General features: G+C 52.1%; 1 protein-coding gene across 1 annotated transcript in view; it reads right to left on the minus strand.

Annotated features, from left to right (window-relative positions):
• Positions 1 to 6377: 6377 nt before the first annotated feature.
• TBX5 (T-box transcription factor 5) overlaps positions 6378 to 14202 on the minus strand; it is a 40922-nt gene continuing 33097 nt past the window's right edge. The window contains exon 8 of the mRNA XM_049788824.1: positions 6378 to 6946. Coding sequence (XP_049644781.1) covers positions 6378 to 6946 — 569 coding nt within the window. The remainder of the gene's footprint in view (positions 6947 to 14202) is intronic.

Consider the following 14202-nt stretch of genomic DNA (forward strand, 5'->3'; position numbering starts at 1 on the left):
TATCCAGAGGAGGTCACCCCCACCCCCATCCAGGCCAGCCTGTTTTTAGCACAGCCCTGAGTGCTGCAGAGATGTTCCCACTCCAGCTAGGTCCACCTGGGGCCCTTCCCTGGGGAACCACTTGAAACCCAAACTTGTCTTTCTCAAGTGGCTGGGGAGAGTGTGAAACCACGGCAGAGGGGGGCAGTGGGCGGTGGAAGGCTGTTGGCAACTGCTCAGGGCAGGCCCGGCTTTGCTCTGAGCCTTCGCCCTGTGCCCCATTGCTTCCTTCCAACACTTGGGACCACAGTCAACCCTGCCAAGGTGGGGGCTGGGGGTGGGACCCAGGATGGATCCGAGGTTTTGGCCAGCGTCAAACCTGGCCTCAAGAATTTCTAGCAAAGGGTGCTCGAACCCAAGACAGAGCCACACCAGAGGTGGGAGGTAAAGGCATGGTGACGGCTTGGATTGGGGGGTGTTGTTGTACCTGTCGAGGGTCCAGGAGTAAAATTCCTGTCAAATTGATTTTTAGGTACCCTAAAACCCTTCCTGTCCTCTGCAGGGGCCCCAGAGAGTTGACTCCAGGACTGGAGCAAACCCCTTGGACTCTGACTCTGTGTTCTGAGGAGCCCCAAGTTCCTTTCCTCTCATGAAACAAGGTGTTGCATTGCTCATGCTGGGAAGCTGATCACCCTAAAGCTTTGGGGAGGAAAATGGCCCCATGGACTCTCTTGGGTTCTGGGGAGGCTGATGCTGAGGCTCACGGGGTTGGTGATCCTTGTCTCCCAAAGCTGTCCAAGGGCAGGATGACCTGCAGATCAGTGATCAGAAAAATGTCCATGAACGAAGGGGATGTTGCTTTGAGGGGGCTCCGCTCCACTTGACCTCTCCCTCGGTGTTCCTTGAGCTGGTGACTTCAGTAGCTTATGACCCCGCAGAGATGGGGAGACAGAATTCCTATGGATACTGTTCAATGGACAGAACTCCAGAGATCCTGCTTCCCCACTGCCTTGCTTGGCCTGCTGGCACCTCAGCCCACAGTTCTGGGAGTGCAGTGATCCCCCACCAGCTCCAGCTCCCCCCCACCAGCTTGAGCATCACCCCACCAGCTCCAGTAACCCCTCCACCAGGTTCAGCGTCCCCCCAACCAGCACTAGCACCTCCTACTACTACCTACTCATTATCAGAAGTAGTCCAGCCTAAATCCAGGGGAGAATGATGGGAAAGGGTCAATGGTTTGACCAGAGATTGGTGCACAAAAACAGCCCTCAGGGCTCTTGGAAAATAAACTCTTCACAGGCACATGTTGGTCACCTTGGGCTCCATCCTTGTGCCACCGTTGTCACCCAGTGACAAGGAGACAGGCCTGGTAGCCAGAGGACTCATCCATTCTGATTCCCAAGTGCTCGATCAAGAGAGCCCCTTTCTCAAGATGTCCCAACTCCTGGTTCCCAATCCACCCTCGCTGGGTGTTCTCAGAGCTGGAGAGCCGGAAGTGGGGAGCCTTCTGGTGGCCTCTGCCAGGGCATCTGAGATGTCACCCTGTCCCAGGATCACAGCACACCCTGTTCCTGTTCTTGGTGGTGGCGGGGTCCAGCTCTTTTTTTTAGTTTTCTGGGTTTTTTGGGCCACACCCAGTAATGCTCAGTGGTTACTCCTGGCTCTGTGCTCAGAAATCGCTCCTTGCTTTGGAGACCCTATGGGATGCTGGGGGATAGAATTACTGTTCATCCTAGGTCAGCCATGTGCAAGACAAACACCCTAGTGCTTGTGTCACCGCTCCAGCCCCTATTATTATTATTATTATTATTATCATCATCATCATCATCATCATCATCATCATCATCATCATTATTTTGTTTTTTGGGAGCCACACCCAGAAGCCCTTAGGGGTTACTTCTGGCTCTGAGCTCAGAAATTGTTCCTGGCAGGCTCAGGGGATCATATGGGATGCCGGAGGTCGAACCTGCATCTCATATGTCCATCCTGGGTCAGGCGCATGCAAGGTAAACGCCTTACCACTGTACTACCACTCCAGCCACCCAATCAGCATCAAATGTTCTTTCTCTTTTCTGAGGGGAGAGAGAGAGAGAGAGAGAGAGAGAGAGAGAGAGAGAGAGAGAGAGAGAGAGAGAGAGAGAGAGAGAAGAGAGAAGAGAGGAGAGAGGAGAGAGGAGAGAGAGGAGAGAGAGGAGAGGAGAGAAGAGATGTGAGAAAGAGAGAGAGAGATGTGAGAAAGAGAGAGAGAGGAGATGTGAGAAAGAGAACTTGGGAACTCTTGGAAATATCAGGAATCCTTGGCCCCAAAGACAAAGCCCAGCCAGCTCTGCCCCCCCCCCCAAAAAAAAAACCCCAGCATCCAGATATGTTATATATTTATTCGAGGTAGCAATTGGCCAGGAAATGACTATAAAACACATTTTGAATAAAAGAGCGAGATTTATGGTGCATTTGCGAACCTGAGTCATAGCGCTCTGCCTCCCCCCCAGGCCATGCGGCCTTAATCACTAACATCCTCCAGCCTGGGCTCCCCGGCAAAGAATTGTTTCCTTCTGGTCCGTCCCAGTTAAAGACGTGATGGCGATTGTGCTACCTTATCTGACACTCTGCAAATGAATTGCCAATTCATTCTGGGTCGAGAGGGGGGCAGTTTTCTTTCTGGGGAAGGGCAAAAAAAAAAAATAATAAAGTGGGGTCCTTTCATATGTATCTTTGATCAGACGGGTCTTGACAAATTCTTTTTCTAGGAATTTCTTGATCCTTAATGCCACAGGGAGGAAAAATGGATTTATTCTAGAAGAGCTTTTATGTTTCAGAACTTGGAGCTAGGTGAAAGCTTTTTTTCAGGTTGTGCATGCTCTCTCTCTCTCTCTCTCTCTCTCTCTCTCTCTCTCTCTCTCTCTCTCTCTCTCTCTCTCTCTCTCTCTCTCTCTTTAATCCAATGGGCCGTACACATGATTATTCTGTTGGATTCTCTGTCTCTCTCTCTCCCTTTTTCTCCCTCAGTCTCTCCCCATCTTCATTTTTCTGTTTGTCTCCCTCTTTTCCTATCTCTTTTGTCTCTTGCTCTCTTCATTTTTGTCTCTCTGTCTCTCCTTATTTCAGAGAAAGAACAGCAGGCACATGAAAAAGCTGAGAAAGGCTACAAAGACAGGCTGAACTTCTCGTGGGCCAATTTCTTTTAACTGTCAAGAGAAACAGGAAAAGATTTATCCTTGAAACTAATGGGCACAGAGGATAAAGTTCTTTTTTTTTTTTTTTTTTTTTTGTCTCATCTTTTTTCGGTGATTGTTGGGGTTTTTTGTGGGTTTTCTTTTTTGTTTGTTTGTTTTTTTCTCCTTTGAATTCTAATCCAAGAACAGAAGTTGGACCTGGATTTTAGTAGGACTTAACTGTGTTGCGAGCTCTCATGGCTGCGGTTTTGATCTTCACTTACCCACGGCAGAGAGCAGCCCCCAAACATCCCCAAGTGACCTCCATCTCTGGGCATCTCTCCGCCGGCGGGTCCCTTAGGAGAGGAGGCTGTATTGGAAAGAGGCATGGAAAGGGGCCGCCCTGCACTGTTCAACCACCTAAAGGCCCCATTGGACTAAACTTCCCAGGTAAATGTCATTCTAGGCTCCATCTAGAAGGGGCAACTTTGAAAGGAAAAAGCACAGAGTGGCAGCTTTGAAAGGAAAAGGCCACAGAGGCCGAAGTTCTGGGGTCTGAATCAAGAACAGTCCCAGGAAATTTGATACAAGGAACAAAATAAAAGTGTGCCTAGGAATTGGACAGAAAGACCATAAACAACTTCCATGTTCTGACCCCCTCTTTCTCAACCCCCTGTTGGGGCAGCGCTGGCAAGTAATATCTCATTCCTGTACCTGCAGCCCCCTTCTTGTCTTGGGGTGGTGGCTCTTTGGGCATAGCTCTCCTGGCCTGGGTTAGGTCTGTCTGGAGAAACCTGCAGGGAGTGGGGTGGAGGAAGAGGGACAGAATCTGGGGGGAAGGGGGACAGATGTGGGCTGTGTGAGAGTAATGCTGTGGCTCTTTGAGGTCTCTGCACACATCCTCCCCAAGCCCCCCCCCAAGGGGACAGGAAGCTGAGATGTTTCTGAAGCATCCACTGGCCTCATTCATGAGCCCCTTGTCTCGTGCGTTAGGCCCACACCTTGGTGTTGGGCTCCCCAGAACCAGAGGCAAGCTTTCTGTAGCAGGAGCAGAATCAGGGAACTATGGGAGTGTGGAAGCAGGTGAGAGAGGGGGGACTTCAGGAGACTGTGATATTTTTGTGCACCAGACATGACTGCATGCATAGCATAGGAAAGATACCCATCAAATTGGGTGTGGGTCAGCTGCAGCGATGCCAAACACAGACAGACAGATGTCCAGTGAAGGTGGGCACTAGGGTGCTTCAACTGTGGGGCACTTCGGAGTCTAGTGCTTCCAGGGTGATACTTTGGGGTTATGTAGTCTTCCCTGTTCCTCTTTATGATGTCTGAAATCAGAGGGTGCCTCACCCCTACAAGACATGGTGGTCACCTGATGTAGCCTGGGTTTCTCCCAGAACACCCCAAGATCTTACTGATCCTATACGGGCATCAGCACCCCCATATCTGCAGGACCCTGACCCCATCCAGGATGTGACTTTACCCACATCTGTGCTGGGGGAACAACCCTGACATGGAGGGTTAGTGGATCCCCCAGTGTAGTCCTGGTTCGATCAAATCATGAAATCCTAAGCACTGCTGAGTGTATCCCCCCAGATCATAAGACCACTAGAAGACTCATAGGAAGGTGGCTTCTTCCTGAATAAAGAACCCTCTATTCACTTTGTAAAATAAAAAAGGGGGTATAGGGGGCTGGAGTCCTAGTATCTTTAGAAGCACATGGCATTTATTGGGCATTAACTGGCACACAAATATACCCAGCCAGCCTGAGACCTTCTACCTGGGGACCACAGAGATAATTCACGACAGAAAGACCCCTCTAGAACAGCATGTTGGCAGGGGGCATCCCCAGGTTAACAGAGTACCCCGTTTTCTTTATGAGGGTTTGCTTTTGCAAAGAAAAAGAAGTGCCATTGGGTTTATTTTTTTTTCTTTTTCCTTTTTTTTTTTTTTTAAATCCAAGAAAGCAAAGCACATTCCAAACAGAGAAGAAGAAAGAACAAGAAGACATCGCTTGGTTTTTGATAATCAATAAAGCGAGATGGCTGGACCAGCTCGCCCGCTGGATCCATTCCATGTTATTCCTTCACTCTTGTTTATAAATAAATAGTACCTGTAAAATATGACACCTGCAGCAATGTCTTCCTGAGGCCCCTCTTGGGTTCGTCCATTTTGGTAAATTCTGTTTTCTGCTTTCAAAGTACCCCAGTTGGGCATGGCATGAGCTCGGTGGCTAAGAAGCAAGGGCATCGGGGTGAGCAGATCCTGCACTTGACGTTGCTTCTTGGGGTCCCGGTCAGGTCATCTGGGCCCAGGGTGGCAGGGAAGCTTGGGGGCGGCCTTTGTGTTTTATCAGGAAGAATATTTACTTTGGCTTTCACTGGGCTCTTGTCAGCACAGAGCTTTGCTGCCGGCTTATCGTCCTTGTGCCCGTGTGTCCATCGGGGCTTTTTAAGTTTGCAAGACAAGCTTTCCGGTGTGGCGGCCATGGGGCACGTTTCTGTGGCCGTGGGCTGCAAGGCTCGGGGCTAGGAAGACTGACGGGCGCAGATAGGAGACGAGATGGAGTCCGGGTTATCCTGCTCTCGGCTGTGGGGGACGGGAGCCCCCAATCACAGGACACAGAGACTCTTGTCCCGAGACAGTGCAGGGCGAGGTAGTCAAGGGGGGGTGCTGTCAGCTTTGGGGAGGGTGGGGAACCCACCAGTACATATTTTCCAATATATATATGCCTCCAACCTTCCCCTGCCTCCTTGTCCCCAAGAAGGGACTGGGTCCCATGTTGGGGGGGAATGAAAAGGAAAAAAATATATTATTATTTATTATATAACCATGTCAGCAATGACACCAAGAGACAGGGAATAACTCAGCGGTGCTTGAGGCTGCAACACAGCTCCAGGAGAGAGTTTTGCAGAACTGTCTTGTATTAGGGAGGAGGGAGATGCTGGGGACCGGACAGTGGGGAATTTGGGGGTGAAGGGGGATAGAGAGGACAGGCTGGAGCTCTTCGAGTGTGTTCGTGGGGTTCAGTCTTGAGACGCACCCTCCAAGTCACTTTTTTCGAATCGTGGTTTCAAGCGACTGATTAGATCAGCAGACAGGGAGTGTCGAGGACACGTGGGCATTTTTTGGGGGGATGCACGAGGGGGGCATGTTGCCTGTGAGCTTCTCTCTCTGTGTGTTTTCCACCCCCCTGACCCTTCTTGCTCTCCCCAAAAGTCAGTGAGAGGAGGGAGGGCCCCCCCTTTAGCTGTTCTCGCCCCATTCGGACACCATGCCCACCCCGTGCACTGCATGGTACTGGTGGGGCGAGAGGGTCCGTGGTACACTGTGAGGATAAAGGAATTCGGGGGGCTGCAGGCTACCTGGGGAGGGCAGGCCCGTCTGTGGTCCGCACGGCCTGGCCACAGGTGGGTGAGTCACCGGGCTCTGGTGCGGGAACATGCCCTCTGCCAGCTGCGGGGAGCCATGGTTGGCCATGCCCGCCAGCCTGGGCACCAGCGGTCCCGAAGAGAAGTGGGCAGAGAAGTGCTGGTAGGGGAGCCGGTCCACAGAGGGCACAGCGGCCACCGTGCAGCTGCTGTAGGATGGCACAGCCGGCCATGTGTTGCAGCTGATGTCTTCCAGGCTGCCATCCCCGGGTGGCGCAGCACTGGCATACATGCACGCCTGCCGCTGGGCTGACTCTGTCCGGTATGGGGTGCCCAGGCCCTGTTGTGGGGCATAACTGGGCCGGTAGAAGGGGTCCTCGTCGCTAGGGGATGTCTCCATGTAGGGCTTCTTGTAGGGGTGGTCGGCGGTAGAGCATTCGTCATCTGCTGAGACATGGGGGGAAAAGGGTGTGAGGCAGGGAGCACCCCAGAAAGGGACAGAACACCCCCCTGTACCCCAAGAATCTGAGAGAAGACAGAGGAATTGAGGTGGGAGTTTTTCCACCATTCTGCTCAGAAGGAATAAGGATCTTTCTGGAATTGGGGGGCCAGGTCTCTGCATCTATAAATGAAAGGTAGGATTAGATTCTAGAATGTTCTTGCACAGGGATGGGTGGGGGACATATTAGATAATCAGGACTCGAATCCTCAGCCCTACTTGGAAACTCCATGAGGGTGAGGTACAGGGAAGGTACTAGGTTCTTTTTTTGGGCGGGGGACACATCCCACACTCAGTGGTGCTCAAGGGTTACTCCTACTTCTGCACTCAGAAATCGCTCCTGGCTTGAGGGACCATATGGGGAGCCAGGGATTGAACTAGGTTTATCCTGGGTCAGCCACGTGCAAGGCAAACTCCCTACCACTATGCTATCGCTCCGGCCCCTGATCCGGGAATTTTCACCCCAGCATCATCACTCTCCACCCACAATCTTTCCTCAGCTGAAATCTTAATATTCCCCCCTAAAATTAGAGCATGTTCACGCTCCTCTCCACACTCTTTAGAGTCAATTCAAGATGTCTGGGGCTATGGGGCTGGAGGAATAGCATCACAGGGAGGGCATTTGCCAACCCATGTTGAGTCCCTGGCATCCCATATGGTCCCCTGAGCCTGCCAGGAGTGATTCCTGCTCACAGAGCCAGGAGGAACCCGAGTGCCCAAAAAGTGTGTGTGACCCAAAAACCAAAAAGAAAAGACAAAGGACATCTGGGGATGGAGCTCAGGCTTTGCAAACAGGAGACTCTAGGTTAGATCCCCTAGCATTGAATGTCCAAGCACGGGGCTGGGACCGAACTTCAAGCTTCATGCCGCTGAGAATGTTCCAGACCAAAACCATGACCTGAGGCCTGTTCTGGACTGGGGGTACCCAGAGGAGGATTTATTTTGCTACTCCAAAGGGTGCTCCTTAATAGTGGGGCTGGACAAGGGGAGAGGGTGACTGGCAGTCCCTGAGCATCGGCTCAGACCCGATTTCTTCCTCTGGAACCTGCCCAAAGGGGCGATTGGCCCAGGCTGGACCACGTGGGCCCCGACTCTGCCCCCACCCCGCACCCCACTGTGAACTATGACTGTGAATGCTGCGAGTTGGAGAGTCCTCCCCAGCTCATTCCAGACTGGCAAGATGCAGGCGTGATCACAGCGTCAGTCATTAGGAGCATATGGCTCAAGAAAGAGGGTCAGAGGTGTCTTCAAGGCTGAAAATGGCTTTGTCTGCACGAGGCCGAGGATGGAACCCTGTCCCTGAGCACTGCTAGGCATGATGAGCACTAAGCTCATCATACTCCAGGGTGTATTCCCTCCCCAAAGACGAAAAAAATCATCAATACTAACTCATTCATTCTCAAACTCACTCACTCCAATTCAGTGACTAGCATCCATCCCAACAGCCTCTGTCAGAGTTGCTCCTGCTGCGGGGCCCTCTTACACTTGCTCTATACGACAGTGACCCTTGGGGGTGATCAAGGAACCTGAACACCCCAGAGGAGAACCTCCCAGAAAGTGGCTGGGCCAGACACCCACTTTTCTTTGCTCCTGCGCCTTATAATGAGAAGCCTCTGCTAGAGGCACTTCCGGGCCACCAGCCACGCTAGACAGGTAGAGAGTTCTCCCTGGGGTGGGGATCATGCTGAGTCCACACAGTGGGCTGAAGACAGCAGTGCTCACAGATGGTCACTGTGGGATTAAGGGGCAATGCCACATAGGGGACTCACTTGACCCTTAGAAATGCCAGGAAAGACGCACCTCTGTGTCCCCCAACACCATGGATTGAATCCTCTTAAGTGACAGCCACAGGGACAATCATGACACTGCCCGGGGGAGACTCAGGACAGTGTGCCAAGGGAGTGGTTCAAATCTCACCTGGCCCCGAGCATGGAAGTTGTCTAAAACAAACTAAAGAACTCCCCATTCCCTAGCTCCGAGCTAGGGACAGAGCCCCCCAACCCCCAATATCACATTTGTTCATCCATCTGTGTCCCAGCCGACACCCCGACCCAGCCTGTGAACTAGCAAAGAAACGCAGCCCGCATATCAGCTGTCTGACTCCACCGGTCCAGGCCAGATGTTTGCACGGCCCATGAGCTACAGAGCTGCTGGCCACCATCTCCCCTTTTCTCCCCAATTTCTTTCTCTTTTTCTCCTCTCACTTTTTTTTTTCTATCTTGATGACACACAGCTACTGTCGACTTCTCACTTCATTCTCTCCCTTATTTCTCCTGTTTCCTTCTCTCCTTCTTCTCACCCCCCAAATCCATAAACCCAAAAGTTTCCATTGTTGCCAGAATCATAACCTTTGGGGTTTCCATTCCACCAGAGCCAGGGCGTTCCCCCTTTTTCAATAATAGAAAGTACAGCTGTGGGGCACCCTTGGCAAAAGAAAAAAACAAAACACACAAGCGAGCACACACACACACACACACACACACACACACACACAACACACACAAAGCAAACGAACCGTTCTGTGTTTCTGATCTCCTTCCAGATTCATTTGAATGAAATAAGGACGAATAATAGGAAAAGGGCCCGAGCACATTTCGGAAAATCATAAAATTACACATTCCAGTGTTTCATGTCCCAAAGATGTGGGGGCTGAGCACAGAGGCAAAAACCCATGGCCTCTGAGCTGATGATGAAAGCAAGGCCCAAGCTAGATTGTTCCTGCCACCATCACTCTTAAACTCATTCCCCAGACAGGCAGGCAGACAGACAGACACTGAGCTCAGGTCCCAGTGAGAAATGTTTCCCATGTCTTTGGACTGCTTTGGGATTGCTCTGGCGGGAGGGCAGGGGCTCTTTGCATTTGGGGGAGCAGGACAACTCCCCAGTGACCAAGATCTCCCCACCTCTGTCCTGGGCCTGACCACAGTCACACAGTCAAGGAATGACTGGGAGGAAGTGGAAGCCAAAATGGGGTCCTAGAAAGGGGTACACTCAATAAGAGACACATTTGGCGGTGCTCGGGGCTCGCTCCCAGTGGGACTTGGGGGTTCCTATGCTGGGCTGGGGAATGAACCCAGGTTGGCTGCATGCAAGACAAGTGTCCTTCCTGCTGGGCTATGGCTTGGGTCCCTCCAGACACTACTTATGGTGGAGAGACAGGACAGGACACCTTTCATACTGATTTCCAGGCTGGAAGATCAATCATGGGGTGCCATTGTTGACCCTCTCTGGCCATGCACCCCAGGAAGGTCCCTTTCTCTGAGTTCTGACTATGCTGGGAAGGGAGAGAGATTCTCATATTTGGGGAGGACCAAGAACAGATAAGTGCAAGACTGTTTCATGGGAGGAAGCATGAAACCAGAGATCTCTGTGTTCCCTCCTGCTGCAGGTTTGGGCAGGATGGTTGAGGGCAAATGTGCCCTTACACTTTGGTGGAGAACAGCACCAGAGCCTACCACACCAGTCACATTCTGGGTCCTCGCCTGCCAGGGTCTTAATTCCCCCCCCCTTTTTTTTTGTTTTGTTTTGTTTTGTTTTTGTGCCACAGCCGGTGATGTTCAGGGTTTACCCTGGATCTGCGCTCAGAAATCACTCCTGGCTTGGGGGACCATATGGGACACTGGGGGTTCGAACCGCAGTCCATCCTAGGCTAGCGCCGGCAAGGCAGATGCCTTACTGCTCCACGTCACTGCCCTCGCCCCTTACTTCCCTTTTTTATGGTTCCAATGAGAAACCACAGTGGCGTCCTCCAGACTGACACCCGAGGCAGAGGATGAGTCTACTTTGTGGGATATGGAAAAGTAAGAAGTGGCTGGTGCCTGGGATGTGATTGGCCTGGTTGGATCCCTGGCACCAAATGTGGTCCCTTGAGCACTGCCAGGACTAAGCCATGAGCACTTCCAGGTATGGCCCCAACTCCTAGTCCCCAGAAACAAAAATGAGAATCCAAAATCTCCCACTCACTTCCCTTCACTGCTGGAGTGCTCAGAGTCTGTGGGAGCACAGTTTTCTAGGAGCAGGCAGTACCTCTTTCTCCCTCACCTCCATACCCTGTGGTTCCTTCTCCCTGTACCTCACTCTCCCTCCTCCTTATGTCCCACACTCCTCCCTGCATCCTACTCCCAGAACCCCACAGTCCCTCCTCTTAGCATCCCACACAGGAACTGAGATTCTGGGGGTTTTCTAGCTCTGTGCTAACCCTTGAGTTTGGGGACAAATTCCTCTTCCCTGGGGCTCATTCTGGCCTTGCAAATGGGGTGTGTGGACCCCCCATTCAGAAGCCTTCCCCCTTTTCTCACAACTGGTGTTTGGGGTTCCCCTGGTTTCCCAGGGGTGCAGCGGAGGCTGCAGGCAGGGAGAAAGAGGTCAGGGTGACAAAGTGACACAAAAAAAGTACCTTCCCAGCCTTCTGAGTTGGGAGCAGTGAAAGAGAGTTTGGAGACAGCTGGGTCCACACAGCTCGGCCCAGCATGATCAGGACATCCTCGACATTTCTCTGTGCGCCCCCCCACTGCAGGGGGACTACAATGAGGGGAAGTCAGATAGCAGGGGTGGGAAAGAGACCCACTTATCAGGCCTGAGGATCCCAAACTGGAAGGAAACCTTGGCCCCTCCTTATCTCCTCCCTTCACAGCCAGGCTGCTCTGGTGTGGGGGGGGGGGGTCCGAGTAAGGTGCCAAAAGGAAAGGAGACCCTAGAAAGTGCTAATACTTTACCCTAACATATGTGCCTCAGAGGGAGCTTGGGGCCTGTTTGCCTGCTGAGTGAACTGACTCAACCTCTCCAGAGCTATTTTCAGGGGCCTTTTCCCCTTCACCTGGCCCTAGGTCACTCCCCACACTTGCCCACTTTTGCGCCCACCGCACCCCTCCTGTCCTGGACACAGGCCCCTGTCCCCAGAAGCCTCATCCCCTCGCTATGAACCACAAAGCTGATTGTCCTATCTACTCCACAAGCTCATTCTCACCCCCCAAGACCTCACCCTGGCATCTCCCCCAAGCCTGCCCTCCTCTGAGCATAGCTTCCTCCACCCCAGATGATTTTGGCTGGAGTCACACACTGCTGTACTGGGGACCTTAGGGCCATACCCTAAGGCATGCTGTGCTGGGGACTACCAGGGCCATTTCCAGTGGTGCTGGGGAATAGGACAAGGTGAAAGTCATGGTCTCTGACCCAGGCATGTGCTGTGCTTCAAGGTCTAATCTGAGGCCTCTTCTTTTAATCTAACAGAAGGAGCACTCTCTATCTGTCTGTCTGTGTCTGTCCTTTCTGTTCAAGCAGAAGGGCAGCTGGCAGCTTCCTTCCCTCCAAACCCTACCATGGAGCAGACGATATAGCAGCAAGACCCTGGGTGACCCCACATCCTCTGCCTAGGGCCCCTCTGAAGGGGCCATGCTTACCCCACTTTGCAAAAAAAGGAAAAGACAAAATAGCCCTCACTTCCTCAGCCTCACATGGGCAAGTGTTCCTGTAGGGTACATCCCCCAGGTCCCGGCACCACTTTCCCATCTGGGGGTCCCATTGAGCTCACAGGAGGGTGATTACATCCCTCGTGCAGGACACACGCCTAGCCACAGCCGCCTGCCCACTGTCCTTCCCATGTGCCGCGCCCCCCCCCCCCCCCCCCCCCGGCAAGAGGCTGCTGTAAATATTCTGCCCGAAGAAACATCTTTGGTGTTTTCTACTTCCTCCTCCCCATCTCTGGATCTGGATCTGGAATTAATTTCCCCGGCAGAGCTCCCCTAACTCAAACCTGGTGATGCGTCATCTTATGGCTGAGCCATTACCATCCCAGCCTGCTCTGGGGAGGACCAGAAAGGGAACGTAACAGGACAGGGCAGCCTGAGCATCCGGGGAAGTAGCACAGATTAGGCCTGGATCCGGGCAGCACTTTCCAGCACCTCAGTGGTGCCTTTGGAGCCTCAGTTTCCCCCCTTTAAAAAGGGAGTTTTAAGGCCCAAGCAATAGTAGAGCGGTAGGACATTTGCCTTGCACACAGCCGACCCAGGATGGAACCTGGTTCGATCCCCGGCATCCCATATGGTTACCCAGAGCCTGCCAGGAGTGATTTCTGAATAGAGCAAGGAATAACTCCTGAGCACCGCTGGGTATGACCCAAACACCAAAATAAATAATAATAAATAAATAAATAGAGTTTTTTATGTCCCCTGCCAACAAGGTTCTGCAAATCACTAGCCATGAGATGGACTCTCTCCATGCAGGGACTTTGGAAAGCCCTGGGCAGCCCTTGCACGCATCTGGTCTCCAGCCCATCTGGCAGTCAGCATGCTGGGAGTGGGGCCAGCGAGCCTGCCAGGGCCATACGGCTTGGGCTTGTGTGAGTTTGCAGGGACATCTGGAAAGGCCAGATCCCCATCCCAGCCAGCCTCAGGCCCTGTCCACACTCCAGACAGCTCCAGGGTTCTTTACACCCAAAGGTAGGTGAGTGCCCAAATGCTAATCTCCCTGTCCATTGCCAGGACATCCCATATGAAATACCTGGTGTCTTCCCTGTTCTCAGCAGTATGTTTGATTCTAGATTTTTGTTTTGTTTTGTTTTGTTTTGGTGGGGGTTGTTTGGGGTGGTGGAAAAGGTAGGAGTTTGAGCCACTGTGCTTAGGGCTTATTCCTGGCCACTGTGCTTAGGGCTTATTCCTGGCTCTGTGCTCAGGAATCACTCCAGGCAGGACAAAGGGGACCTTAAGGGATGCCAGAGATTAAACCCAGAAGTACCCTTCCTGCTGTTCTATCTCTCAGAGCCAGGGATCATTTCTGTCAGGACTCCTTTTGGGGTGCCGGGGATTGAACTTGAGTCAGTAGCATGCAAGATGTGTTACCTTTCCATCCCTGGCTTATTATTTTTATTGTTTTGTTTTGTTTTTTTTGTTTGTTTGTTTGTTTGTTTTTAAAGGGTCCTGGCTTCACTAGGTGGCACCGTGTCATCCTAAGGCTGTGAGGCCCAACATACCCTCTAAAGAAAGGCCAGCAGCACCCCCAGAAGTGAATGATGAACTTCCACTGGGCACCATACTCTACTCTCAACCATCTGCTTCTTACATACACATCAGCCTGGCACTAGCCCTCTTGATGTTCCCCTGTTCCCCCAAGCTTCTCCAATTTGGGGAATGAGGTTGATAGAGTTGCTGTGTCTCAGCCCTGATTATAACTGTCTACCAAGGACACCCTAAGACATGCACCCTTC

Source organism: Suncus etruscus, chromosome 15, assembly GCF_024139225.1.
Source record: "Suncus etruscus isolate mSunEtr1 chromosome 15, mSunEtr1.pri.cur, whole genome shotgun sequence".
NCBI lineage: Eukaryota > Metazoa > Chordata > Mammalia > Eulipotyphla > Soricidae > Suncus > Suncus etruscus.